Source organism: Dipodomys spectabilis, unplaced genomic scaffold (genome assembly GCF_019054845.1).
Source record: "Dipodomys spectabilis isolate Male_0828 unplaced genomic scaffold, ASM1905484v1 ptg000411l, whole genome shotgun sequence".
NCBI lineage: Eukaryota > Metazoa > Chordata > Mammalia > Rodentia > Heteromyidae > Dipodomys > Dipodomys spectabilis.
In genome coordinates, this window is record NW_024871088.1 from 290,134 (window position 1) to 316,806 (window position 26,673).

At 52.6% G+C, this 26,673-nt stretch overlaps 1 protein-coding gene across 2 annotated transcripts in view; it reads left to right on the forward strand.

Moving 5' to 3' along the window:
- Atp2b3 (ATPase plasma membrane Ca2+ transporting 3) overlaps positions 1-26,673 on the forward strand; it is a 74,869-nt gene that overhangs the window by 6,970 nt on the left and 41,226 nt on the right. Inside the window, exons 2-7 of one of the 2 annotated variants that reach the window (XM_042667496.1) lie at positions 13,804-14,117; positions 20,119-20,316; positions 20,427-20,684; positions 21,037-21,162; positions 21,802-21,927; positions 24,962-25,003. In XM_042667496.1, the coding sequence (XP_042523430.1) occupies positions 13,913-14,117; positions 20,119-20,316; positions 20,427-20,684; positions 21,037-21,162; positions 21,802-21,927; positions 24,962-25,003 (955 nt within the window). In that variant the 5' untranslated portion in view covers positions 13,804-13,912. Of the gene's footprint in view, positions 1-13,803; positions 14,118-20,118; positions 20,317-20,426; positions 20,685-21,036; positions 21,163-21,801; positions 21,928-24,961; positions 25,004-26,673 lie in introns of those variants that run through there. The other variant, XM_042667495.1, reaches the window with a different exon arrangement.

A 26,673-nucleotide genomic window follows, 5' to 3' on the forward strand; every position in this document is an offset into this window, starting at 1 on the left:
ACAATGCCTCTGTGCCTCTAATCATATAAAATAATATTTATCAAAAAAAAGATACTTAAGCTGGGTGCTGGTGGCTCATGCCTGTAATCCTAGCTACTCAGGAGGCTGAGATCTGAGGATTGAGGGTCAAAGCCAGCTCGGGCAGGAAAAGTCAGTGGGACTCTTATCTCCAAGAAACCACCAGAAAACCGGAAGTGGTGCTTGGCTCAAGTGGTAGAGCGCTTGCCTTGAGCTGAAGAGTTCAGGGACAGCGCTCAGGCCCAGAGTTCAAGCCCCATGACCGACCAAAAAAAAAAAAAAATGATACTTAAATCTTTTTTTAATTTTTATTTTTATTGTGAAAATACTGTACAGAGGGGTTACAATTACATGGGCAAGATAATGAGTACATTTCTTATTCAAGCATTGTAGCCTCCTCCTTTCTTTCCCCTTCCCATCCCTTCCCATCCTCCTCCTGCCCCCCCACCCACTGGAATCTTTTTTGTATGGTACTGAGGATTAAATACAAGGTCTCCAGAATGCTAAGCAAGTATTCTACTGCTGAACTATGCCCACACTACTTTTTTTGAAAAAAAAATTGAAGCATTAATCCTCCTGCCTCAACCTCCCTTGTAGCTAGTATTACAGATGTATACCACCACACTCCAGGAGATGTTTAAATCATTAGTCTAGGGGTCAGCAACTTCTTCTGCAAATGGTCAGATGGTAAATATTTTTTGCTTTGCAGGCCTCGTGGTTTCTATCCCACGACTCAGCTCCTCATAGAATCGTGAAAGTAGCCATAATCGATGCATAAATCAACTGGTATGGCTGTGTGACAATAAAGCTTTATTCATAAGTACACTTGACTGCTGGATCTGACCCTGGGTCTATAGTTGCTGAACTCTGTTTAATACAAAAGAAATTTGTTTTCAGAAGAACTAGATGCGAAGGGAATGTGTGTTATTTGCCCATTTCCTTGATCAAATCAGTTATTCCATGGCTAATTTATATCAGGCCCACCTTCCTCCATAAAAATCAAGCACCTGGGGCTGGGAAGGTGGCTTAGTGGTAGGGTGCTTGCCTTGCATGCATGACGCCCTGGGTTCGATTCCTTAGCACCACATAAGCAGAAAAAGCTGGAAGTGGCGCTGTGGCTCAAGTGGTAGAGTGCTAGCCTTGAGCTGAAAAGCTGAGGGACAGTGCCCAGGCCCAGAGTTCAGGCCCCACGACTGACAAAAAAAAAAATCAAGCACCTGGTAATACATTCTCTGGGCATATTCTATTTGGGGTCAGATGGTGTTTGTCTCTCTGCAGATGCTATAGGTTGGCCTTTCATAGATTGTGCAGGAAGAGGTGTGTTTGAGGGCAAAGGTCCATAGATGTGAGCCACCAACCAGCACAGGACAACAGAACCTCCTTATTAGGAAATGGAAAAGCAAAACTCAGGATTGGAGGCATGGCTTAGGTGGTGGAGTGCCATCCAATGAGTGAAAACATCAGATACTGAGTTTGAGTCCCATTCTTGGAGGGAAAAAAAAAACCAACAGCAAAACCTGTATTGAGGAAGCTCTGAGATGATAAGTCCCTGCTAGTCTTCTCTATTCTAGCTGAGGATAAACTCAAATGGCAGGATGTTGGCCTCTTTTTTTTCTGTGAATGAAGGTGTTTGAAAACGATCCACCACATTTGTTTGCTTAAGAATGGAACTTGATCAGTTCTTGGACTGCCCCAACATTCAGAATTCCTTGTACTCTGGTATTTTCACACAATCCTGAATCAGGTTGTATAAGGCACGTGGAGTGGCAAGCTCATTGCTGAAGCAGTGTTTGCACAGATGGCTGGCCAGGGGGCATGGTGGTGGCATGGAACATGACAGATAGGGGAGGGGCTCCTTCTCCCGCTTAGTGCAGCCCTTCGGAAACTACTCATGCCCTCAGAACACAGTGTGGAGAATCTGCCTAGCCCACACTCCCATCTCTTGGTCACACCTTGGGCCTCACCAGGCACAGGGGACCTCCACACCCCCTATGGCTTCAGCTTCATTCCTCCTGGAAGAATCCAGAAGCAAGCACATCCCATACTGGCATGGAGTCACTGGCTTGGAAGGGGTGGCTGTGGCCCAGAGGCAGTTAATGTAAGCTCTTAGATTCCTGGGGTCTCCGTACTCTGTAAGCAGAAATTGAGCTCCTCAGAGTGTACAGCCTGTACAGGAGGCCAGAAAGGGATATGGATAGGGGGTGGTCTGTCTTCAGTGAGCCTTCCACCACATCTAGTGTCCCTCAAAGCCAGCAGCTCATCTGCCCACAGCTCCACAACCTCTGGAAGGCCAGTCTGGCAACACCCACAGAGGCCCATCTGTCTGTCTGTAGGTGGGACAGGGTGGCAGTTAGCTGGGTCCAGGCAGAAGCGGGGCTTATGGGCCACCAGCTGCCCCATGTGCCCTGGACAGTGATGCAGTACCTCGGCATTGCCATCAAAGGTGGGGCCTGGCTGACAGTCAGGGAGGAGTAGCACAACTCCCTCCAGTGTGCCCGTCTTCATTTTCCACCACCCTCTCTCCAACCTTCCCACTGTCAGCTCCTCTCCCAGCTGTCAGCCTCAATGGGCATCTGTGAGCACGTGGGGGCAGGCAGGGGGAACCCAAGGGAGGGGCCAGGCTCCTCAAGGGCTCTGAGGCACACCGAGGAGGAATACTTGGAGGTTCATATTGGTGTGATTGATGTGTCCTGATGTGAACAGGCCTTCCTGCCTCAGTAGGACCCTCACTATCTCCAGGCATGCCCTGGCCCTGCTGGTCTTTGAAATACAAAGCTCTGTCCATGTGATTTGGATAGCAGCCAGACCCTTGGTGAACTTTGGGTCCTGACGTCATAGCTGCCTGGGGTTGTCGAGGATGCTGGGCAGTAGCTTCCGAGGTGGCATTTCTTGGGGTCATTGTTGGCTATCGGCTCTTCCTCCGTCACTGCCCTTGGCAGGACTGAGCATCCGGCCTGTCAGCCTGGAGGAGTGGCACCAACATTCTGCTATGCTGGGTCATCAAAGGGCAGTGAGGATGATTGCCATCCTCAGTCTGAACTGGTCCTTCCTGTCTCCTTAAGCATCCTTTCCTTCTGCATCCCAAGAATACCACCGTCAAGGTCTTTTCTAAGAGCTCACTGTAGCCTGGCACCAAGAAAGGGAGCTTCTAGATCTCTGTCCCTTGTGCTCTCAATCCCCATATGTAATGGTCTTAGTCTCCACATTGGCTTGGTTTTCTGGATGAAAACTATGTCACAAAAGGGACCCACAGAAGCTATTTTGCAGGCAATTGGAGACCCGTGAGTGGCTCCTGATCACGACCGCAATATGTTCTCCTAAGACTTGAGCCTGTTTCCAGAAGCAACCCCCCACCCATAGGGCCTGTTCACCAGGGGCGCACATGGCCTGAGAGTCTCCTTATCTGCTCACTGCCTGTCCTGGCTGGAAGGACTCAGCCCCAGCTTGTGGCCCTCACGGCCTCCAGCTGTCTGTAATTTCCTTAATTACCTGTTTAGGCCTTGGCTATTTCCAGTCCTTGGAGCTGGCTCTGGGATTGGAGGCTGGCAAGGACAGACACGGCATTACCCTGGACAGAGCTGGGGAGATTGAGCGTCCCTCATTCTAGCCATGCATTGTCTATGAAAGGCTGAAGGCTTGGAACCCCAGCTACCCCTCAGACCTCTGACATGGGACCCTCCTCGTGCTCATGTCTTTATTAGAGGTTAGCCATAGTGTTTGGGGAGATGGAGTCCCCCTGCCTCTCCTAAGACCTCAGGCCTGCCCAGCCACCTCTCTGGCATTGGGTCAGCAGGGGCACGGGGCAGCATGTACAGATGGTGTGTGGAGGCAGGGCTCGGGGCTGGCTCAGCTCCTGCTGCAGTGCAGGCTCTGCCCGCACAGCTCGCTCTAATTGGATAATTAGTGTCATTACACTTCCTGCCCATCGGCTTCTCCAGCTCCTGCTCCCTCACTCTCTTCTTTTGCAGCTTCTGCCTTCTCTAACAGGAAACAAATGACTGTCCCCTCCTTTCACATGCAGTCAGGACCCCAGCAACAATCCTTCAAGGCCCCAGCCCAGAGAGGGTCTTCCAACTTGCCTGTGGGGCCCAGGGCTCCCCAGCACCATGAGGTCTATCTGGGTGAGAGTAGTGACTTGGCCCAAGAAATTGTCCTAGGGACTCCAGAGTGATGTGGGACCCATGAAGGCTTAAGGATGGCCTGGAAAATGCGAGAACAACCTAGTGGGCACCTGAGCCCTACTCTGATCAAGCAGAATGTTTTCCTAGTCCTGACCTATGACTTCTGGGATCACCTGGTGTGACCCTCAAGGACAAATGGGGCAGAAACAACAGACTCAATAAACAGCACTGTCATGGCTCCCTTCCTGGTCCGGTGGTCAGATGTCCAGCCTCCTAGTCCCTGCCCAGTGCCCACGCCCACCTAGTGAGGAAGGGAAAGGACTGGTTCTGCAGATAATGAAAAGTGAAGCCCCAGAGATGTTGAGTGACTCTGATTCTAGTACCAGCACTGGGCAGATTTCCCATCCAGTCACTTGATTAATCCTTTTTATTGTTTCTATTTGGGTGTTCATTTCTTTCTGGGGCAGTTACTCTCGGTAGGGTAACCATCTAGTGTCCTCTGGAGCCAAACCACTTGAATTTACATCCGCCTCTGCTTCTTGCTGGCTGTGCAGCCTTGAGTAATCCTCTTAACCTCTCTGTGTCTCAGGTGCTTCTGTTCTGTCATGGACATAATTATCCCTTATCATAGAAGCTGACAGCATAGAACCAATATGGCAGTTCTCACAAAGCCCTGCAGAGGTGTCCAGCTCAGCCTGATTGCTGTGCTGCTGTGATAGGACTGTCATTCTCTTTTGTTACGGTTCTCCTTTCTCCTGCTGCTTTCATAGGACTTCTAGGACAATGTCAAATGACACAAGTGGGAAAATGAGAAGGAGCCTGGCTTCGTGTGGTCACATGTACTAAGGAAGCCATCGGAGAGAGGAATTTTGAGAGTCCTGAAGACTTCAGGGAGTCCTTTGGGGCTTCCTGGACCAGGGGTAGATTGAGCATGGAGTGCCAGATCCCCAAATCCATCTGACTTCCTCAGGCTCTGGGGGCGGCCTCTTTAATGGAGATTCAGCCCAACAGTGACTTCAACAAGAGTGAAGTGCATTTCTTTCTCACATGAAAGTCTAGGTAAGCACCTAAGGCTGGGATGGTGGCTACTTGGTCCTCAGGGATATACGCTGCTTTCACTGTGCTGCACATGGATTCCCTGTGCAAGATGGCGTGAGAGAGCGGTTGTGTCTCCTCTCTTCACACCATTAGTTTTACAAAGAGAGCAGGGAAGACCACGCTCCTTCCCTCGAAAGTCACAACCCTGAAGTTGCACGGATCATTTTTTTCACATCAAATTGGCCAGAACATAGTTGGAAGAATAACTAGGTGAGCATATTTCAGCTGAAATATGGTCTAGTGTACCTGAACCTCCTGGAGGCTCGTTTAGTACCTCCCAAAGCCATAGTTTGTTAAAAGTGACCTCACCTGTCATGAGGTCAGTCCCACGTGAGCTGACCATCCTTACTGAGGATGAGATGGGCTTGCTGTCTGGAAGCAAGTGCTTACCAACAAAGCAAGAGAGGGAGCCCATTCCCGCCCCTTGCTATTTCCAAGTAGGAGGGGAAGTGACTCAAGGTAGGCACTTGCCTAGCATGTTTGATGCTTTGGGTTGATTTCCTAGCAGCCCATTCCTAGAGAGTGAGAAAGAACATGGTCCAAGTAGGAGGGACAGAATGGTAGCAATGGTAGCCAGTCAACTGATCCGTTCCTATGTCACCTAACTGGGTGCCCACTATACCAAGGCAGGATGTAGGTGGCAGCGTTGGAAGTCACAGAGGTTGTAGGGTATAGGTAGAACACCCCCACAAGGATCTGCTTAGGTTTAAATTTACAGTAGGGTTTTTTCCTGAAAGACCAAATGCCCATGACAGCATGGATGTCTGATTTGTCTTGTTAAGACCATCCAAGCCCAGTGTCCACCACCCAGAACACAGAGCACAAAGGCTGGTGGAGCTCATTGATGTGTGTGTGTGTGTGTGTGTGTGTGTGTGTGTGTGTGTGTGTGTGTGTGTGGTAGTAAAATCCATGTAACTCAAAGTGTACTGTCTTCTCCATTTAAGCAGACAAACCAGAGGCATTAAGCAGATTCTCACTACTCTCCAAACCACCAGTACCATCAATTTCTGTAAGCTCCCAACTGAAACTCTGTCCCTACTAAACACTATGTCCTGATTCTCCCCGGCGCCTTGCACCCACCACCTACTGCATAAGGATCTGACTCCTCTAGGGACCTCCTAGAAGCGGAGTCATGCAGCATTTGTCCTTTTGCACTTGGCTGATTTCACTAAGCATCATGACCTCAAAGGTCATGGCACTGTAGCATGTTGGAATTCTCTAAGTGATACTCGTTTGTGTGGATAGGCACAGCCTACTTGTCCATTCACCCACTTGTAGACATTGGGCTGTTTCTTCCTTTGGGCTGTTGTGAATGATGCTGTGGTGATTGTGGCTGTATAAGCATCCATTTGAGTAACAGGTTTTTGTTCTTTTGGGGGGCGTGGAATCACTGAATCCTATGGTAAGTCCATCTTTGACTTTCCAGGATCTACTATGCTGTTTTGCAGAGTGGCTGCACCAGGTAACATTCTATAGTGGGGCTTGTTTAAATGTCGAATAGTGAACCCTCCCAGAGCCTCTGAAAGCACTATCAAATTTGGCTGGACCTGGGGGATGAGGAGCTTGACCAAGGTCCTGCTCCCACCCTTTCAGGGTGGGTAGCTTTGGGCCCAGGACTGCACTTTTTTTTTCAAGTTCTCCAAGTGGGGAAGGGGCCATACAGGGTTGGCTTCAGCTGCTCTAGATAAGTCTTAAGTGCTTGGCCATCAATTAACTTGCTCACCTGGAGGCAGGGGTGGAATTGGGTAATGTCACCCTGCCACTCCCAGGATTCTAAACTTGGGGTTCTCTAGGGTCCAGAATCCTCCTTGGCTGAATGTTTATTAGCAGGGACTTCTAGTACCTGGAATCTGTGCATCTGTGTCTTTCTGCTGGATGGGCATGGCCCCTGTAGCTGTCTGAGCCAGTGCCAGGTGCTACCAGTACCAGGTGCTATTCTGTGGGGGCAGAGCTTCTGGTAGGTGGGCAAATGTGTGAGTGGGGTGAGGGTACCATGATGGCACTGACCCTTTGCTGTTGTTATTGTTTTTGTGCAAAGCTGTTCCTGGCTTGAGCGCCACTTGGCGTGTGCACAGATTGTACCAGGAATGGGGGCGTGGGGAGAAGCCTGTCCCTTTAAATCTGTTTTCTCCATTTTATTTCCTTCTCTTTTCCCATCCTCCTCCCTCCACCGGCACAAGTGGTGGGGCTGTGAGGGACCAAGAGCTGCAGTGACAGCGCCTCTGAAATATTAATGAGGCTGTTCTCTGCCTGGCTCCTTCCCTCCCCCTCCCTAGTTACATGCAAGGCCTTGTCCTTGGAACCCTCCTTTCACCTCCCAGGTGGTCACCAAGGTGTGTCAAGCAGAGGCCAGTGGCCAGGGCAGACATGAAAGAAAGGGGAAATGTGGGAGTTCGAGGGTTCAAGAGGACATCCAGCAGGATGGGGCACAGGAGAAGGCAGGGCAGGTGCCAGCCAGGGTCCTCTCCTCCCATGCCCTCGCTCCACATGCTCCCCAACTGGGCCCCGAGCCCCACCCAGGCTACAGGTCTAGAGCTGAGCCACCTACAGGGGAGAGCTGGAATGTCCAACTATGCAGCCTAGAGCAGAGCCTGTGCTTGCTCCTCCACTTACTTTTCCTCTCTCCATTCCACTTGGCTGACCCTAATCCCAGGTGCCTGAAAGCGGAGACAGACTGGGACTGTTATTTCAAGGAATCCTCACACTGAATCACATTGATGAGCAATGGCTAACCTGAAAGGAGAGCCCCTAGTTGGTGGGTCTGGAGGGAGATGGTCTCATGGAGGGCATAGACAGGCCTCCATCTCCTGCCCTCAAGGCTGAATAACCCTTGCCCCAGCTCTGGTATCAGGACATTGAAGGTGGCAGGACCTGACACTCCCCATTGGAAAGAATGTTCTGGTCAAGTAGGATCTATGACTAGGGAGCAACTCAGGGCTGGACTTCTGGACTTCTAGCTCGTGGTTAGCTCAATAGAACTTGGCTGCAAATTTTCCATCATTCAATGTGGGGATACATGCTGATATGGACGTTTCCAGACAGTCTGAGTTTGACAGTATGAAGTCGAATGTGTTTTGGGATGATGGAGTGCTTTCTTCTCCAGTCCTTGTCTCCTGTGAAGGTGAGGCCGGGCTGCTCCACATGGAGCACGTGGCTAGGGGCATACAGCCTGGGCCTGCAGAGAGGTTGCTTGACGTGTTGTCAGCATGTCCCAATGTGGGCAGCTGTGTGATTCATCTCAGGCCACACAGGAATGCAGGGCTAGCCAGGGCCAAGCAGAAGCTTACTATGAAATGTCTCTGATCGTGCCTGAGACTCCGTTTCCCCTGTGTGAAGTGGGTGTTTGTAAGAGTGCAATGACGGCTGGTACACAGGTTTTGGCAGATGTTGGGACTGTTAGCTTCCCATAGATGTCAATGGATTACAGCTTGTATAGTGAGTGGAATCACATGAGGGGAGCCCAGGAACTGAGGTCCCCTCACTCAGGAAGTTTGCAGCTTCCTGAAGGTTGGTCAGTGGGGTACCCAGGTCCTAGGGGGACTGTGCAGACATTAAATTGGAGGTACTGGGTGAGACCTTATTAGAGGTATCCAAAGAGAGACCACACAGGGGAGAAGGACCCCTGGGCATCTGGCCAAGGAGATTTGAATCACTGGAGGCTCTCACACTGGAGGGTGTAAGAGTAGGGGCCCCAGCTGAAGAAAAAGAGTCCAGAAAGCATTTGGGTGTTGAGTGTGGACTAAGCTATCTCCTTCAACCCCACAAACACCTGGGGTACACAGCCTGTTGCTAACCACATAGTGAGGGCAAGGTGGGCCAGCAAACGCAACCTAGGTCTCTGCTCTTTCCACCCCATGCTGTTGACCAATTTGTTCTAGCATGGGGAAAATACTGGAAGGTCTGAGTGCCCCTCTGTGGAAGTTCTCAATTCAATTAAGCCAATTAAGGTCTGAAAGATGAAAGAGCATCAAAATGGCACATTCCCTGCCCTTGCAATGCCTACAGGCCGTCCTCGGCAAGCAGCCCAGGCCGGAAACCGTCAGACCTGCAGAACTGATGGAGCCAGTCACTTCTGTTTTTGGCGATTTCAGTGATGGCTTCTGCCCTTATGCAAATTGGGGGAGGCCACTGTCCAGGCTTACAGGGAGCCCAGGGAGCAAATATCTGCTCTCCCCAGCAGCCACAGCCACTAAAAGTGGGCCTTACCTTAACTGATGGGCTGCTAATTGGGCTGTGATTGGTTGAGTTCACCAAATAGAAAGTTAGAAATCATGCCCAGCCGCAGCTCACCTTGTCTCCGTGCATCCAGGAAAGTAACTCTGCCTTCCCACGGCTCTGGGCTCCTCCTTGATGGTCAGGCCCTCATTTACTCATTACCTCCAAGGTCCGATCCCCATCCAGGGCTGACCCCATGGTGGACCTCCTACTGGTTCAATGGGCAACAGCATATCTCAGAGAACTAATGATCCAGCGAGAAAGTTGCTCACCACATATTACATTGCCAAGCACAGAGAAATAGGAATGAGCTGAAGGAGTAGAGATTCTGCAGCGATTACTTTGGGCTGGAAAACTAATTGGCAGAAACTTTCTGGGAAATGGTTCATTGGAATTGTGACTAAGAGACTGCATTAGAGGTCAGCAGGTGGAGATGGGAGAAAGGTTGTTGTGGGCTGTTAGGGCTCAGAGTTGTGTGGTTGTGGCAGAGTGATCGATGACTCTGAGTAGGCCAGTATATGGTGTAGTGGACAGGCCAGGGGAAGGTGCTTTGAAGGAATTTTGAAGGTGTTTTGCTTCATGGGACTGGGATGGAAACAGAAGGCACCGCAGGACCTGTTATGATGGGAGAAACAGGGATGGTGGTGACCTAGAGTGCTATAGCAGCCAGTTGCTTGGTCTGAGGGAGATCTCAACAGCAGTAGACATGACGGGGTTTACTTGGTGTGGGTAAAATGGGGAACGCTGCAGTGGGGGAGGACCAGCAGGGCCAGCTGATAGGGTGGGAGGGCTTGGCCTCAGGGCAGTGGCAGGGGGACAGGACAGCTCCATCTCCAGCAGTCTGTCTGGCTGTGGGGAGGGAACACAGCTTGACCTCATCAGAAGCTCTGCCTAGTATCCTCACCGTGACTCACCACAGATCCAATTGGCCACCGCAATGCCAGCAGCGCAGTCAGGAGCAGCTCAAGGACCTGGTGCATCTCTGTCTGGCACATCAACTGTTGCTTAAGTGAGTGTAAGGCCACACTGAGGGTCACGGACAAAGTAGGAGGGGGAGGACAGAACTGGCCTAGTCAGGTGAGGGGTGAGGGGGAGCCACAATGTCCACCAGGGTCCCCAGGCTTGAGAAATGATGCCAGAGGGCTGGGAAGGTGGCTCAGTGGTAGGGCGCTTGCCTTGCATGCTTGAGGCCCTGGGTTTGATTCCTCAGCACCACATAAGCAAAAAGAAAAAAAAGCTAGAAGTGGCGCTGTGGCTCAAGTGGTAGAGCCCTTGCCTTGAGCTGAAGAGCTGAGGGACAGCACCCAGGCCCAGAGTTCAGGCCACACAACCAACAAAAAAAAAAAAAAAGAGCAAGAATTTCTGTTGAGCCCATTCATCATCCAACAGACCCTTCAGTCCTCCCCCAAGCCCACAGCCACCCTACTGCCTCTCTTCTCCAAGAGGCTGGAGAGGCTGAAGAGATGAAGGGCTCCAAAGGAACCAAATCCTCCATCTGGCTTCCTTTTCAGAAAGGGCCCCTGTGGCATCCTTAGGCAGCTCAGTTGGCCCAGCTAGGGCCCGGGGGCTGCACGAGCAAACTCAGAAGCCTCACTTGCTGAGGGCATCCGAACCTGGGGCAGGTGCCAGCCACTACTGTGTCTGGGCTGGCAGAGTTTGAGGACCAGTGAGGACCAACGTCACAGTTTTGCTGTCTGGTGTCCTTGCACACATGGTGCCATTGATGGGTCCTTTGCTAGCACCTCTGCTGTCTGCAGCCTAAAAAGCCAACTTACAGTGGGTGGAGGTGGGGAGTTGCGCTGGCCTAAGCCAGTGCCTACACAGACTAGACTTACCCATATCCTACGGCAGCCAGCAAGTTTGGGTAGAACTTAAACCTGACAGCTTCAGTTGCTACACACTGAAGCTAACAGAGGATGCATGGAGCTCAGGGCAGAGAAAGGAGGGCAGAAGGTGTACACAATTCCAAGCAAAGGCCCTAGGGAAGGGGTGGGGCTGGAGAGGACAAGGAGTGCAGGTGTCAGTCAAAAGCGGCCATCACCTCCTTGAGCTGTCATTTGTCTTGGTCAAGTCTTGGTTTTCTGCACTGGAAAAATAAAGAATTACTCACCAGGCACCTGTGGCTCACGCTTGTAATCCTAGCTACTCAGGAGGCTGAGATCTGAGGATTGCGGTTCAAAGCCAGCCCGGGCAGGAAAGTCCATGAGACTCTTTTCTACAATAAACCACCAGAAAACCAGAAGTGGCCCTGTGGCTCAAGGGGTAGAGCGCTAGCCTTGAGCTGAAGAGCTGAGGGACAGCACCCAGGCCCAGAGTTCAAGCCCCACAACCAACCAAAAAAAGAAAAAGAAGAAAAAATGAAAAGGAGAAAAAGAATGAGTCATGCCACCACCTCCTAGGTGACTGGAGTGCATGTTCAGAATGCCTGCTCATTGCTCACCTTGTGCTCAGTTAAGCAGAAGGGCCACAGCCCCTCCTTCATGTCCAGAATCTATCTACTCCCTCTCTTCCTTCCAGTCTCTCCACATGCCCCCATGTGGGGAGCTTTTGAGCCTGGTCTTGTGTCTATAGCTTAGTCTTGGTTGATGCCCTGTCCTCAGAACTAAGTGCTGAGCACTTAGTTGGTACTTAGTAAATATTTGTAAGACGACCAACTGAAAAAGAACGAGGGAGAGGTTTGTGAGAGTGGAAGAGGATGGGAAGTCATGTGTCTACTATTTTGTTCCCACATCTTCCAGAAATGAGGGCTGCTCCAGGTAGAAAGTTCTAGAAAGTTAACATGTAGGTGCTTAAACTTTAGAAATGGGATGGGCATTTTTTGAAGTGCCTCTTATGCCCAGCAGACCTTATGGACAGTGATGTATACATGTGCCCAAAAGCAGAGGCTGGGGGATAGGTTTTTTGTTTGTTTGTTTGTTTTGATTTGTTTCCTACAGCTTCTGCTTTTCCTTAAGAGCTATGGTGACCTCAGTACTCAGCATCCAGTGGAGAAAGGGGGGCTTATAAGAACGAGGCTGTTGGGCTCAGAGTGAAAAGTGGGGCTTTTCTGTAAACAAAGGCCACTAACTTGGCCACCTCTATTTTGGCTATCTAAGGGGCCACTTTGCTTTCTTCTGGGCTCTAAGGTATTGTGTTTCCATGAGTGGTTCTAGAAACCTGGGTGGACGATGGCTAAGTTCTGATTCCAAGAGGATCATTCTGAGCCTGAAGCATCCCCAAAGGTGAGAGGTTGGACCCAACTGAACATGTTGCCAGGAGAGATGTTTGCTGATGGGAAGGCCAAAGCTGTGTGCACTGAAGCTTACTGGATCAGTTCCAGAAGGACATGGCATGTTTAGGATATGACCTTGGGGCATGTTCCTGCTTACATATAGAGTAGGCAAGGAGGAGGTAGGAGAGCAAAGCTGGAGAGCGCTGCAGACCAGCAGAGGAAGTGGGCAGGAGAGCCCTATGGTCCCAAGCATATGGCCCTGTGAAGGCCACACAGGGCAGTCTAGGTGACAGCTTCTTGGGTGATGTGAGCATCAAGTGATGTGGGGAGACCATGAGAGCAATGACTGGTCTTTTGTAAAGAGGAGCGGGCTGGATGCTATCAGCGTGGGAGGTCTTAGAAGCCCCAGTAACTCTGTGCTGGGGGCTTGCGACTTCACAGAGTCACCAGTAATGGTGGCTGCCCTTTCCTGATCCCTCCCCTAATTCGGCGCTCCCATCCTTTCCATCCCACCTCCCTCTCCTTCCAGCCCTCCTTTTTTCCTCCTCTCCATCTCCCTCCCTCTGGGGCTCCTTCCCCACCTCCAGGTACCCTCAGGGTCACAGAAACACCCTGCACACTGAGCTTTGACCTGGAGCCCAGCTGGTCCTGTCCATGGCTCAGCCTGTTCCCTAGAGCCCTGCACCACCCTGGGCCTGAAACTTCAAGCCACAGAGGCTGTGCCTGAAGACCACGGGAGACTTAGAGTACGCCCACCGACTTGGGGAGTCTGAATCAAATCAGACCAAGGAGGGAGGTGGGGGACGAGCAAGAAGCTGGTAATAGGGCACTGATGACCCACCCATGTGGGGCCTTACTTCAGGGGGTTTCCGAATGAACTTGAGGGGCAGGAGGGTAGCTAGCAGTTGGCCTCAACATTTCCTCCTTCCCCACCCAGCCAAGCCCTCCTAGGTCAGGTGCTAGGGGTGGGCACAATGGGGGAGCAGGAGGGCTGGTAGGTGGAGCCAGGCTAGGAGGGGATTTTGCACTTCGTGAGACACGGTTTTCACTGAGTGAAAATTTATAGAGGATATTCTGAAAGACTGGGCCTTAGTTTTGTCTAAACTGCACCCGAGCCTCTTGTCACCTCCTTCTCCCCAGGTACCCATACTTGGCCACTTCCCTACCAGCACCTCGCCTTGCTCAGCACGGGATCTAAGGGGCCAGCTGTCCATAGCTGTGGCTGAGCTGAGGCTGCACCCGTGAGAAGATGGGCGACATGGCCAACAGTTCCATTGAGTTCCACCCCAAGCCTCAGCAGCGGGAGGCCCCGCACGCTGGTGGCTTTGGGTGCACGCTGGCTGAGCTGCGTGCCCTCATGGAGCTCCGAGGGGCCGAAGCACTGCAGAAGATTCAGGAAGCCTACGGGGACGTCAGCGGGCTCTGTAGAAGACTGAAGACTTCGCCCACTGAGGGTAAGTCCCTCTGTGTGCAGGGCTGCAGCAGTGCCTGATAACGCAGGGCCTGCTTACTCCACAGGCCATGGTCATGGCCATGGGCTCTGCAGTGCTCCCGCAGAGGCGGGAGGGGCTGTGAGTAGAGGGGGACCCAGGTGACTCTTGGAGGACTTAAACAGTGGCATCCTGACTGTGTCCTCTCAACCCCTTCCCTCGAGTGGAAAATGTTCTTGGTGGGGAGCAACTATTTTTCTCTAGGTCCTGGGGATGGCCTGACTCCTTACCTTTATCTCTTTAATCAGTTATTCTGCATGTGTAGAGTAAGGTGGTAAGGTGGACATAGACACCTATAAGGCATGCACACACAAGTGGAAGGCCCTGGATGGAAATCCTGGAATCCCAGGATTGATGGAGGAGGAAGATGGTTGTGTGTATCTGGGAGCTGCCTATGTCCCCAGTTCTCATTCCTATGTTCAGTTAAGAGAGATCAGAAGATCTGGGCACCGGTGGTTCATGCCTGTAATCCTAGCTACTCAAGAGGCTGAAATCTGAGTATCGTGGTTCAAAGCCCAGGCAGGAAAGTCTGTAAGCTTCTTATCTCCAATTAAACACCAGAAAACCAGAAATGGTGCTGTGGCTCAAGTGGTAAAGGGCTAGCCTTGAGCTGAAGAGCTCAGGGACAGCGCCCAGGCCGAGTCAAGCCCTACAACCAGAAAAAAAAAAAAAAAAAAAAACATCAGAAGAGGGGCTGGGAATGTGGTTTAATGGTAGAGTGTTTACCTAGCATGTGTGAAGAATTAGTACCATATAAACAGTAAAAGCCAGAAGTGGTGCTGTGGCTCAAGTGGTAGAGTGCTAACCTTGAGCAAAAGAAGCTCAGGGACAGTGCCCAGGCCCTGAGTTCAAACCCCAGAACTGGCCAAAAAAAAAAAGGGAGAGAGAGAGATGAGCAGAGGAGGAAGGGGTACAGGATGGAGGTCCAACTGGGCCACGGGAGACCTTCTGGGGGGGGGGGGGAGCGGTAACCTGGGAATGGTACAGGGACATTTGATTCTGATGGGAAAAGTGCCTGAAGCTACTCCACAGCAGCCCCAGAGTACCAACTGGAAGTGATAGTGTTCACAGGCTGTCCCAGAGAGATGCCAGCCTGAGAGGCTCAAGGCAAAACTTGGTGAGCATCCTCTGGGAGGATATGGATGGAGGCCTGACTGCCATCTTGGATCGTCATCCGATGGAAGCAAAGCTGTGCCCTTCCCTCAGCCAGTCTGCCTCAGCCCTCGTGTTTGGGGTCTGCTATGAGGCAGGGACCACCCAGGAGCCCCAGCCAACCCCAGATTTCAAGAGCTGGAGCACTCTCTGGCCCAACTGGCACAGGCCTGGCAGGATTGCCGGGCTATCCCAGCCTGATGCCAGGCCTGCTTCCCAGCCAGCGCTGATTGATTTCTTCAGCTGCCCATCTCACTGGCAGCACCTTGGCCCACCCGGTGCTGCTAGTCCTGGCCATCATCCGGGGCTCCTCCTGGTCCCTGGCACCCAGGTCCTGCCCGTTTGGGTTTCTAAATTGATCTGTTACTTCCAACACTCCTGTCCATTTCCTCTACTCTGGTCTAGATTCAGCCCACTCCTTCCAGCCTCCTTGCCTGGCGCTTGCCCCCTACTTGGAGACTTGAGGTCCCAAACAGGATCCTATTATTCTGGCCTCACCAGAGTTGGGACTCACAAAGCACCACCTGACTGCAGCCAGTGGAGCATGAGTCCCAAGGAGGAGTCGAAGTGGGGAGAGGCAGGCCTGGGGACCCGGCAAGGAACTCTGAGGAGGAGTGCCCCCGCAGGCCACTTGGGTCTCCCTATGTGGCACTGTCCCGCCTGCTGCATGCACCAGCCTGAAGCAGCATTCTGTCAGGGCAGATGGCTCGGCCCTGTGCCAAAGGATCTCTTTTCCTTCCCTCCTCCTTGCCCACCCCCCTGAGGATTCAGAGGAGGCTCGGGTAGAGGGCCCTCTAGCCACAAGGGTCCTGGCCTCTCCCAGATCAAAGGAAGCAGATGGGCTTCAGCTGCCTGTCAGGCCTTGTTAAATATTTAAAATGTCAAGGCCCCTGGGAACCTGACTGATTCTGCCACAGAGCTTGGGAGCTCTCCTGCGGAGGGCGTGGGCATTGGGGAAGGGCAGGTGCTCCAATGGGAGTCCCAGCCCCTGAGTGGCTTCTGAGCACCTGGGTCTCTGCGCACCGCCCCCCCCCCACTCATACTCACTAGAGAGAGCCAGCCAGGGTTGGGTCTGCTGCCTGCTGAAAGACAGCCACAAGCTGTCTGGTGCCAGGACCGGGTGACTCTCGTTCCATATCTCCTCAGTCAGGCCATGTGTCTTAGGCGAGCACTGGCTCATCGTCAGGCATGCTGCTTTGCCTGCAGTTTCCATGCAGACTTACCAGTTCCCCACTCCTCCTCAGCTACAGTGGCCTGATTGTGCAGGGACTGCCTTAGCTGCACTTCAAGCCCCATAGAAACTCTCAGACAAGGTGGATGGGTAGACATCACGGTGCCCAGGAAGGGGGCTTATAGAGAGGAGGGAGGACAACTAGGTGGAAGACAGAAATTGGGAAAAAGACACTTTGTCTTCTGGCGATGAGCATATCCTTGCACTGCCCTTTCAGCCTTGTAGAGGCCCAGAATTCCAGAACCATCCCAAAGAAAGGTATGCCTATTTGGCAGAGAGCTGGAGCCTGAGTGGCAGGCTTACTAGGGACATTTGGGCCCTGCGTCCTCTCCTGTCTGCTCTCCACAGGCAGGCATGGGAAGGAGGGGACAGATTAGCTGAGAGCCGACACGATGTGGTCCTAATCCAATTCTGATGGCATCTGGCCTCTGCTCTGGGCAGACGGCCCATCTGTGTCCATGCCAACCAACTAGCCCCTGCCCCCCTGCCCTGGACCTGGGCCATGCTAGACCTGCTGAGTGGGCAAGTCCTCAGTACCAGAGGGGCCATAGCAGCTCCCCCCCCCCCACGGGTGCCATAGTAGTGGTGGCAGCTGTCAGACCCCCAGCCCGCAGGAGGGCCAAGGCCTCGGGGCCAAGCTGAAGGCAGCTGCCAATCTTGGGCAAAGGCGGCGGGGGGGGGTGGCGGGGGGGGGAAGACCTATAGTAGCAAGGACAAATCAAGGCCAATGACAAGGCAGGGGGAGGGGATAAGGTGACAGTTCCTGGGGAAGGGGCCCCAGGGCCCCATTGCCCTTGGGGACAATCTGAGCATGTGCAGTAGGGCAGGCAGAAAGCAGACTCACATGGTGATATATTGTCCATGTGTTTTCTAGAAGCTACAGTGAACTTCTGGCTGTCTTTAGGGGCTGCAGACCAAGGCCAGTGGAGAACTGGAGAAGCTGAGTATCTGGGAGAGTCGAGGTTCTGGTGTCTCCCTTGTAGTGACTCTATCTCATGCCTTGTGTAGTTGCAGGAGACAAGTCTTGGCCCAGAGTGAGGAACATGTCCCTCAACTGGGTCCCTGCCCCTCAGCTGCCACCATAGGAGCTGTCTCCCAGACATCCAACTAGGGAAGCTGAGGGCCCTTGGAAAGAGGCCTTAGGCCCCAGCAGAAATCTGAGCTGTCAGCTCAGGAGCAGTGAAGCCAGGGGGAAAAGGGCAGGGACAGCTGTGGCCCTTTGGTTGGGGAAGACTCCCTGTGGCTGTCACTTTGCTAGGATGACAAGACTGTGCCAGCTGGAGCTTTTGCTCTTCCACCTTGTATGAGGCCCATCCTGGCCCTCCACAAAGTCCCAATGTCAGCACTTGCTTGTTGGCACATTGGCTGGGGTCTGTTGTGAGTGCCCCATGGGTTGGATGGCCCTTCTGCGCTCCTCCAGCTCCTGCAGCAGGTGGCAGGAGTCAGGCCAGCAACTCTGGTCTGGGAACTGTAAACTGCCATCTGTCCACTAGGCGTCACTGTGGCACTGGGCACTTTGGGGGCTCAGCACTGGGGGGGTGGAGGTGGGCACATCCAAAAGGCCTGATTCAGCTCTGGTGAGAATGCTGAGGGCCAAGGGTAAATCTGGGGATGGCAGTATCTCACCTGCTTGCCCCTCGGAAAGTTGCTGAATGGCTGTGCGGGCTCAGAGACCAACACTTACATGCTGGACCTAAATGGGCCCGAGGAGATATGCCTGGCAGCACACAGGAGCAATCTGGGAGCGTGGAGGTAGCCTCCAGGGCTCTAGGCCATGAATGGAAGTCTTATTGGCCCCTGGGCCTTGCATCCATTGAAACTTAAGCTTGTGTTCCCCTTCCTTTCCTTCAGCTTGGCAGACTGCAGACAAAATGTCATCAGTATGAACCATTGACAAACTCATTCGCACCAGCCTCCTCGCTTCTTATCCTGATGAATAATAGGGAACAGAGTCAGATGAAGGGTAGCTGTCATTATGAGGCCAAGGCAGATAGACTGTAGAGCCCCCAAGGAAGCTAGCCAGTGAATTTGGCTAAGTACCTCTGAGTTACGTTCAAGCCCCAGGACTGGGGCTGGTGCTGGGGCCAGGCTCTGAGGAAGGCATTATAGAGGAGGCAGCTGCCTCTCTGAATACCTCCTGGCCACTTTGGGGCACCAGGCCCTTATTCGACCACTCTCTGGTTCTATGTCATGGTAGCTCAGCATCTGAGATGATGCTTGTGTTGACCTGGACAGCAGTTAAGGGCTGTGACTCATAGAAACAGTCCCTTCTGATCTCCAGCTCAGTACTCGTCTGGACCTTAGTGGGCAAAGCAAATCCCTCCCAGCTGATGAGCACCTACCCTAAGCTGCCCAGGGCCTCATTTCTGTGGGCGTGAGTAGAAGTGAGATGCTGCCAATATTCTGGCCTTGCTTGTTCCCAGTCCACCCAGTTTCTGAGACCCTTTTTTCTCTTTACATGAGACTGTAAGTCCCTTGAGAACCTGCAACCCCCCCCCCCCCCCACCGCTCTCATGCTTTCTCTCTCTTCTTCCCTGAGAAACTTCTGGAAAGTCGACCTCTACTCCCTGTCTCCAGCAGCCGCTCCTCTGTCACTCTTAGCAACCATGTTTGCAGAGATTCCTATATTTCTAGGCCCTGACACCCATGTGATCCTGGTATCTCTGTGCTTTGCCCCCTTTTCGGGTTAGGCTGTGTGACCTTGCATGTCTTTAGGACCAGCAGCCCATGGGATAAGACAAGGCTTGGTGGCTGTCCAGCTGTCAAGGTGTCCCTGTTTCAAACGTGCATTGCCATCTCGTAGACCAAGAAAGCCAAGTCAAATTGGTGGGAAGTAGACGTCTTTCTGGATGGGAGGAAAGCCTTACTTCAGATAGGGTACAAGCCACTTTTTTGGCTCCTTGGAAAACTAGGCTAATGTTCAGCCCCACTCCTGATAAGTTCATCTCCATGAACCCACTGAAGACATCCAGAAGTTTGCATTTTCTGCCAGCCACCCTGGGAGGTGGTGTTGGCTGCTCTTGTGTATTCTTGTTTCTGGAAGACCCTTGACAGCATAGAGCCCTGCTGGGTCCCCTCTGCACTTCCTCTTTGCTGGGCATTATCACTTTCCTGCAAATCCCCCTCCAAGATGGATTGGGAGAATAAGACAACACAGGCCTGGACTGAGAGAGTAGACAAGGGTCTACATTTGGCTTCTAGCAACTTGGACTGCCATAGTTCTGAAGCCTTCCAGGGCTGTTTCTCATGTGTGTATCACTAAGACTTTGATAGCCCCTTCCCAGACTAGTATCATTCCCTACTCTGGGGGCTCCTCGTGATGACTATGGAGGACTGCATGCTCACTGTCCCAAACTTAGTCTCCACACGTCTGCAGAAAGGTTTGTGGTGCCCAGCTGTGCAGCTACTGCCTCATCCAAAAATACAGGGTGGATGGAGAGGCAGGCTCTTAAGAACAGAGCCCCAAGAGCAGCTCCTGCAAGCAGCACAACTGGCAGGGCTGCTCAAGATGCCAAGGACTTAGGTCAACCTGTCCGATCCTCTCCTTCTATGTTTCTGCTGCCCTTCTGGCATGCCATGCAGGCCTAGCAGACAACGCCAATGACCTGGAGAAGCGCAGACAGATCTACGGGCAGAACTTCATCCCTCCCAAGCAGCCAAAGACCTTCCTGCAGCTGGTATGGGAGGCCCTGCAGGACGTAACTCTCATCATCCTGGAGGTGGCTGCCATTGTGTCTCTGGGCCTCTCCTTCTATGCACCACCTGGGGAGGAGAGCGAAGGTGAGGGGCAGGGCTCGGGGTTGGAAAGGGAGGAAGGAGAGCCCCAGGATATCCCCGCACCTGCCTTTCATGACATCTTCACTTCCTTTCCCTTCTGTCCTTGGACACAGCCTGTGGGAATGTGTCTGGCGGGGCAGAAGATGAGGGTGAGGCTGAGGCTGGATGGATCGAGGGGGCTGCCATCCTGCTGTCTGTCATCTGCGTGGTGCTGGTCACAGCCTTCAACGACTGGAGCAAGGAGAAGCAGTTTCGGGGCCTGCAGAGCCGCATCGAGCAGGAGCAGAAGTTTACGGTCATCCGCAACGGGCAGCTCCTCCAGGTCCCTGTGGCTGCACTGGTGGTGGGGGACATCGCCCAGGTTAAGTATGGTTAGTGTGCCAAGGAAGGTGGGCTAGAGGAGCTCCCACTCCCAGCACAGGTGTATCCCCAGGAGCATGTGTTCCTTCAATGCAGGGGGCTGGAGATGAGTGGGTGAGGCAGGGTGGGAAGGGACTTTGAGAAGCCACAGCGCTCCTTGAGAAGCAGGCTGTCCCCCTGGCCCTCTAAGGGTGGAAATGTTTTCTCAGTTCCTGAGAGATGGACAACACGGGTGTGGGGACCTCCTACCCAAAGAGGGCTCCCAGAGAACAGGCCCACCCTCAGGAGAAGCGGGAGGTAGTGGTGGGGAGAAGGGTTCCCGTGGACCCATGGCTTCTGGTTGCGGCTGTGGCCCACCTTTAGGAGACCTGCTGCCTGCGGATGGAGTGCTCATCCAGGGCAATGACCTCAAGATCGACGAGAGCTCCCTGACTGGCGAGTCGGACCACGTGCGCAAGTCAGCAGACAAAGACCCCATGCTGCTCTCCGGTGAGGGCCCAGCTTCCCAACCAGCGCAGTGACTAGTCTTTTGGCCCAGTATGTCCATCCATGCCAGCCTGCCAGACTTATCTCATGGAGAGGATTACCAAATCACCCTTCCAGTTAGGGAGTCTGTAAGGCCACAGTGGGCCACTGAAGACCTGATGGCAGCAGCCACAGGGCAAGCAAATGGACTCTGGCAGCTCAAGAGGACTTTAAGCAGCCTAAATAGGAAGCCTCAGGGGGGCTTTGTGCTGGTACATGTTCTCTTCCTAAATCCAGGCCCTCAAAAACACCCAGTAGAGGCAGTTTCCTTTCCAGAAGGCTCTGAGTTAGCTCAGTATTTAGCACAGTAGGAAATAAAGTGTACAATTGGACAGAAAGGCCAAAGGCCCCTGTGGGTCCCATGAATGGCTCATGCTATGCGCCTGGCAAGTACCTGACCTCTGGGGGCCTCTAAATGCCCTTCAGGCCAGGGAACAGGCTGTAGCTTAGGCCTGTCGTCTTATGGCCTGTTAGCTCTCCTGGCTTCTAGATGTTTGTGTCTCTGTCTCCAGAAATATCTAGGAGCAAACATGAGGGGCACTGAACATGTCTCCCATCAGGTGGTGCAAATCTTTGTATCAGGCTCTCTGTGTTCTGTGTCAGGTACCCATGTCATGGAAGGTTCTGGAAGAATGGTGGTGACAGCTGTTGGTGTGAACTCCCAGACAGGCATCATCTTTACATTGCTTGGAGCTGGTGGAGAAGAGGAAGAGAAGAAGGATAAGAAAGGTAAAGTAACACTGCTTTCCATTTCCAGAGCTGATAAGACGGTCTTCTTCTGTGTTGCTGTCCTTGCTTTTTTTGTCTGCCTATTGGCAGCGCCCTGCTGGCCAATCCTAGGCCCTCAAGGGATGGGAGACCATGCTTATTTGTCTGATTCTTCTCCAGATGTTGTAAGGGCAGTTTCCTTTAGATAGACTTGGGGTGCCTATGCCTGGAATAGGGTCAGAAGGACAGGGGCCATGGATTTGGAGGATGCAACTAGGACCTTCAGGCCCACGCTTAGAGCTAGCATGCATGGCCAGTGCTCCTTCTGAGCTTCAGAACTCATGAAGCTTCACATCTGCCCTTATTACTCCCTATCCCCAAGCTAGATGTGGAGCAGAGATTTCCTGATATGTGTCTACCTACTGGGACATGTTTACAAGTACAGACTGACTGCCCAGGTGGACAGAACTCTGCTTCCAGCTGTGAGGCCCTGGAGCCAGTGAGCTGGGGACAGGACAGTTGGTCTTAGGCTGCTAGAGCTGAGAGAGCAGATGGGGTTGGTCATCTCACCCTCAGCTACACATGGACAGGTCAGCAGAAACATTAGCAGCCCCAGCGTCAGGTACCTCTTGAAGGCCCCTGCTTCTGGAGAACAGGGAGAGAGGAGCTAAGCAAGCTGCTATTGCCTGCAAGTTTCTGTGATCCCAGGCTTCCATGCATATTTCCCTACATGGGGACCTCCCTGCCCCCTGATAGACGGGCCCTCCATTGCTGCACCAAACCCTCTGTCCCTACAGGACTCAGCCTATGTCCCTCCTCCGTGAGCACTATGGGGGCTCACAGGCAGGTGGGTAGCATCTGGGCCTCATCTGGTCTGGACTGGGATAAAATCCCAGTCCAACCAGGTCAGATGACCCTGCCCATTGGCTTCGTGTTCCTCACTAGTTGTCAGGGTGCTCGTAAGTGTAGGGGCTTCCAAGGCCCCCCACCCTGCTTGCTAGCCAAGGGTTACTGAAACCCAGACTATCCTGGTGTCTCCTGTGGTTCCTTTCCAGGCTCCTGGCTCCTACTCTGTCCCTTCAGTGTTGTTGAATGTTGGCAGTTCAGTGTTAGCATCTTTCACAGCTTGGTCCTGGGCTTTCTCCTCTGTCAACTTGACCAGAACCTTTTAGCTCCTCCCAGACCCTCCTTCACTCTTCTCTACTCCCCTCAGGCTATGCAACTTAACAGGTCAGAGTAAGTAAGCTTCCTGAAGGGGTCCAAGACAAAAAAATAATGGGTGCCATGGCCCAGGTCTCCTGCCTCCTGTGAGTCAGTCTAGCCTGTTGGGCACATTCTGAAGGCGTTCCCTGTCCACTTGCTGCCTGTATCTTCTAGTTTTATGGGTGTTTTTTTTTTTTCAGTACTGCAGTTTGAATCCAGCTCCTTGCATTTGGGAGGCTAAGTGCTCTACCATGCCTCCACCCCTTTTGTGCTCATTATTTTGGAGATACAATCATGCTTCATCTTGCTGGGTCACCTGTCTGGATCTTTTTAGGCTTTTCATTGTAGCTGAGATAACAGGCATGTGTCACCACACCCAGCTTCTTTCTATTGGGATGAAGGGTCAAGGATTTTTCTTCCCAGGCTGGGCTCAAACTGTGATCCTCTTATTCGCAGCCTCCCAAGTAGATGGGATTACAGGTGTGAGCCACCAGCAACTAGCTTCTTGCCTTTTAACCATGACTGCTATGCAACATGATTTCTCAAGACATTTTCCTGAAACACTTATCCTAAACTTCCTTCCCTTCCTCCCTTCTTGGAAGCCTCCCCTGACCCTATCTGAAACTTGGTTTCCACAGCTCCAGGTCTTCAGCCATATATTGTTATTGCACTGTTGTCCTATGCAGAACGATGTCTCCTTTTCTACCTTAGAAGTCTGCTTTACCTCAGAACCATCTGCAACCCCAAGAGGCACTGGGCAGAGAAGTTTCAAATCTATATCTTGCTCCAGACATGAATGAGATCTTTGTCTTCTAGTTGTCAACTCTAGACCCTGACCACATTCCCTGGGAGCTTCTTGGTGCCCTGGCATACCCTGTGTATATCCCTGGATCCCCAGGGCTCTGAGCTATTGGATGGTGCCTGGCAGCTCATCTCACAAACCCTCCCTGCCCTGTGCAGTTCATCTTTGGATATGGCCCAGTGCAAATGTGGTGCCTGGGCTAGCTCCACTAACTTCCATCCCACATGTGCAGCCCTCTGAAGAAGTGGCTGGTGTGTGGTAGGCTGTACTCACCAGTTGAGGTCCCCAGACATGTCTCCCTGGGATCTAGCCTATCCACTTTCTCCCAGTGCTGCTGGACACCCCATGTTCAGACTAGCCTTTCCACAAAATGGCTCTGGGAATACAATCAAAGCTTACTGTGGTTGAGCAATGACCTGGGGGTGCCCAGCAGGTCACAAAACCTTGGAGTCCTAGTGTGTGGTAACTGTCCCTTGAAAGCACCCTCAGCACTGAATGCTGGCAGTGGCTGCTGGAGAGACTGCTGTCTAGGATAAGATGGCTGGATGGATGCCACCAGGGCTTGGGAACCATCTAACTAAACCACTTCTATTGGGTCTTGGAGAGCAGCCATGATGACAAGGAGAAGGCTCTATTCAAGGGTCTCTTCCATAAGCCTACTTCTGTCCTGCATGATCCAGAGCTCATTTAGGGCTTTAGGGGTCAAAGCTAATGGGAAACACTGGCTCAGGGTTTTGCTCAGGAAGCGCAGAGAATGTGGGGTGACCACATATTGGGAGGTGGTGACAGTGTGAATCTGGAAAATAAAGGGTATGAACAGTGCCCCTCCATGGGTGATGTCAGGGCCATGAGCCATTAGGCCTCTCCTTCCCCTCTCTTCATCCCATGCACTCTTGGGCTGCGCTGTGTGTGCTCCAGCTCGGCTCGCTGTCTTGTGCATGTGTGTGTGTGTGTGTGTGTGTGTGTGTGTGTGTGTGTGTGTGTGTGTGTGTGTGATGGCCACATGGATGTTCTCAAGTCTCTGTGTCTGTCGTTCCTCTTCCATTGTAGGCAAGCAGCAGGATGGGGCGATGGACAGTAGCCAGACCAGAGGTAATGAGTGTGCTGTGCTGCTCAGGGCAGCCAAGGAACCTGGGTGGGAAGGGGTAGTGCTGGGGAGAGTGGGTGCTGGTGGGGGGGGACCTTTTGCTGAAGTGGCAGAAGCAGCACCTTTGGACAGGTAAGTGTACTCCATGGCTTCATCTTGGCCAGAGGGTAGAGGGGGCCTCCACCCACAGACACTGCTGGAAGCCCAGGGCAGCCATCTGGAGGATAGTGAGTGGATGCCAAGGCCATTGGCATAGCTTGAGCTTGTCCATGCATAAAGACCACCTGTGAGTGGACAACCTGGTCCTACTTTGGCCACATAACAAAAACCTAAGGCACAGAGAAGTTGACTTGCTCAAAGTCCTGGGTTCTAGTCAGTCCAGTGGGTTTCCCAGCTCATCTTTCGTCTGTCTGAGCCCCTGGGCCAAAGTGATAGAGCAACCATGCAAGAGGCAGAGGCTCTGCTGGCATATCCTGGCACTCCTGCAAGGCATGTACTGCTTGTGAGTGGCTGGATGGCAGGCAGTGGCCTGTAAGTTCTAGGTGCTGGAAATGTAAAGGTGAGCGGAGCATATCTTGGCTCTCAGAAAGGTCACAAGGTAGAAGGATGGTCCAAAAATGTAACATGGTGTGTGCTGGCCTGAACACTGCAAGACTGACAGTCTGACAAGCCAATCGGAGCTTGGGAGCACAGTCATCCCACAGTAGGTTGGGACTCAAAGCTACAGTGACCCACCTGGGTAGGGCCTCACATGTCCCTCAGGCTGCCAGGAGGAAGGAGCTGCCAGCCTCGGATTACCATGTGAAAGAAAAGATGCAGAAGTGATGGCCATAGTGCCAAGAGCCTCCACTGTCTGGCGGGGCAAGGGTGATGGGGAAGGAAGGCAAGCTAGGGGATCTCCATTGCTAGGTGAGGTAGCCTCTCCCCAAGATGAGTGGACGAAGCAGGAAAAGTGGTCATGATTACTTTGGGCAGTGCAGAACCCCTCTGAGCTCAAAGAGTGTGAAGTGAGAGCTGGGAGAGCAGCACGAGGAGGGATCTAGAGATGGCAGGGGACATGCCACCACTGTGGCAGAGCAGACAAGATGAGGAGCAAGACAGCCCCCAGGGGAAGAGTGAGGGGAGCCTTCTGCTTCAGCGGAGACAGGGACGTGACAGAAAAAGCTGCCCAAAACAGTCGCGGGAGCCAAAGGGAGGAATGACTTGAGCAGGGAGCAGGGGTGGCTGGGCCATGGGGAGGGTGTACTGCGTTCTTATACCTCCTTGAGGGGAACAGGGAGGTAGCTTAGACACCAGTGGGTAGATGGGTCAGATTCGGTTCCAGAACATTCCTTGGACCACAGGACTTTGCTCTCAGGTATTGAGATTTAGAGTGTTCTAGGACTGGCCACCTTGTCTGTGTGCCCAAGTTCCTTGTGCTTGTGTCTGTCCTCCTTTGCTGTAAGAGAGCCATTTCTGTCCCACCTACGACAATGTTGGAGCTTTCCTATCTCGAGAGGGCCTGGGTTTAGGAGACAAGAGAAGGGACACGGACAGACTTCCTTTGTCATGTTAAGCTTGGAAATAAATCCCCTTTCCTCTCCTGTAGTATGGTGTGTCTTTCCCTGTGATAGCCCCTTGTAGCCCCTTCACCCTGGCTGGGCCCTCACTTTGCCTCTGGGGTTCCTTTGTGTGC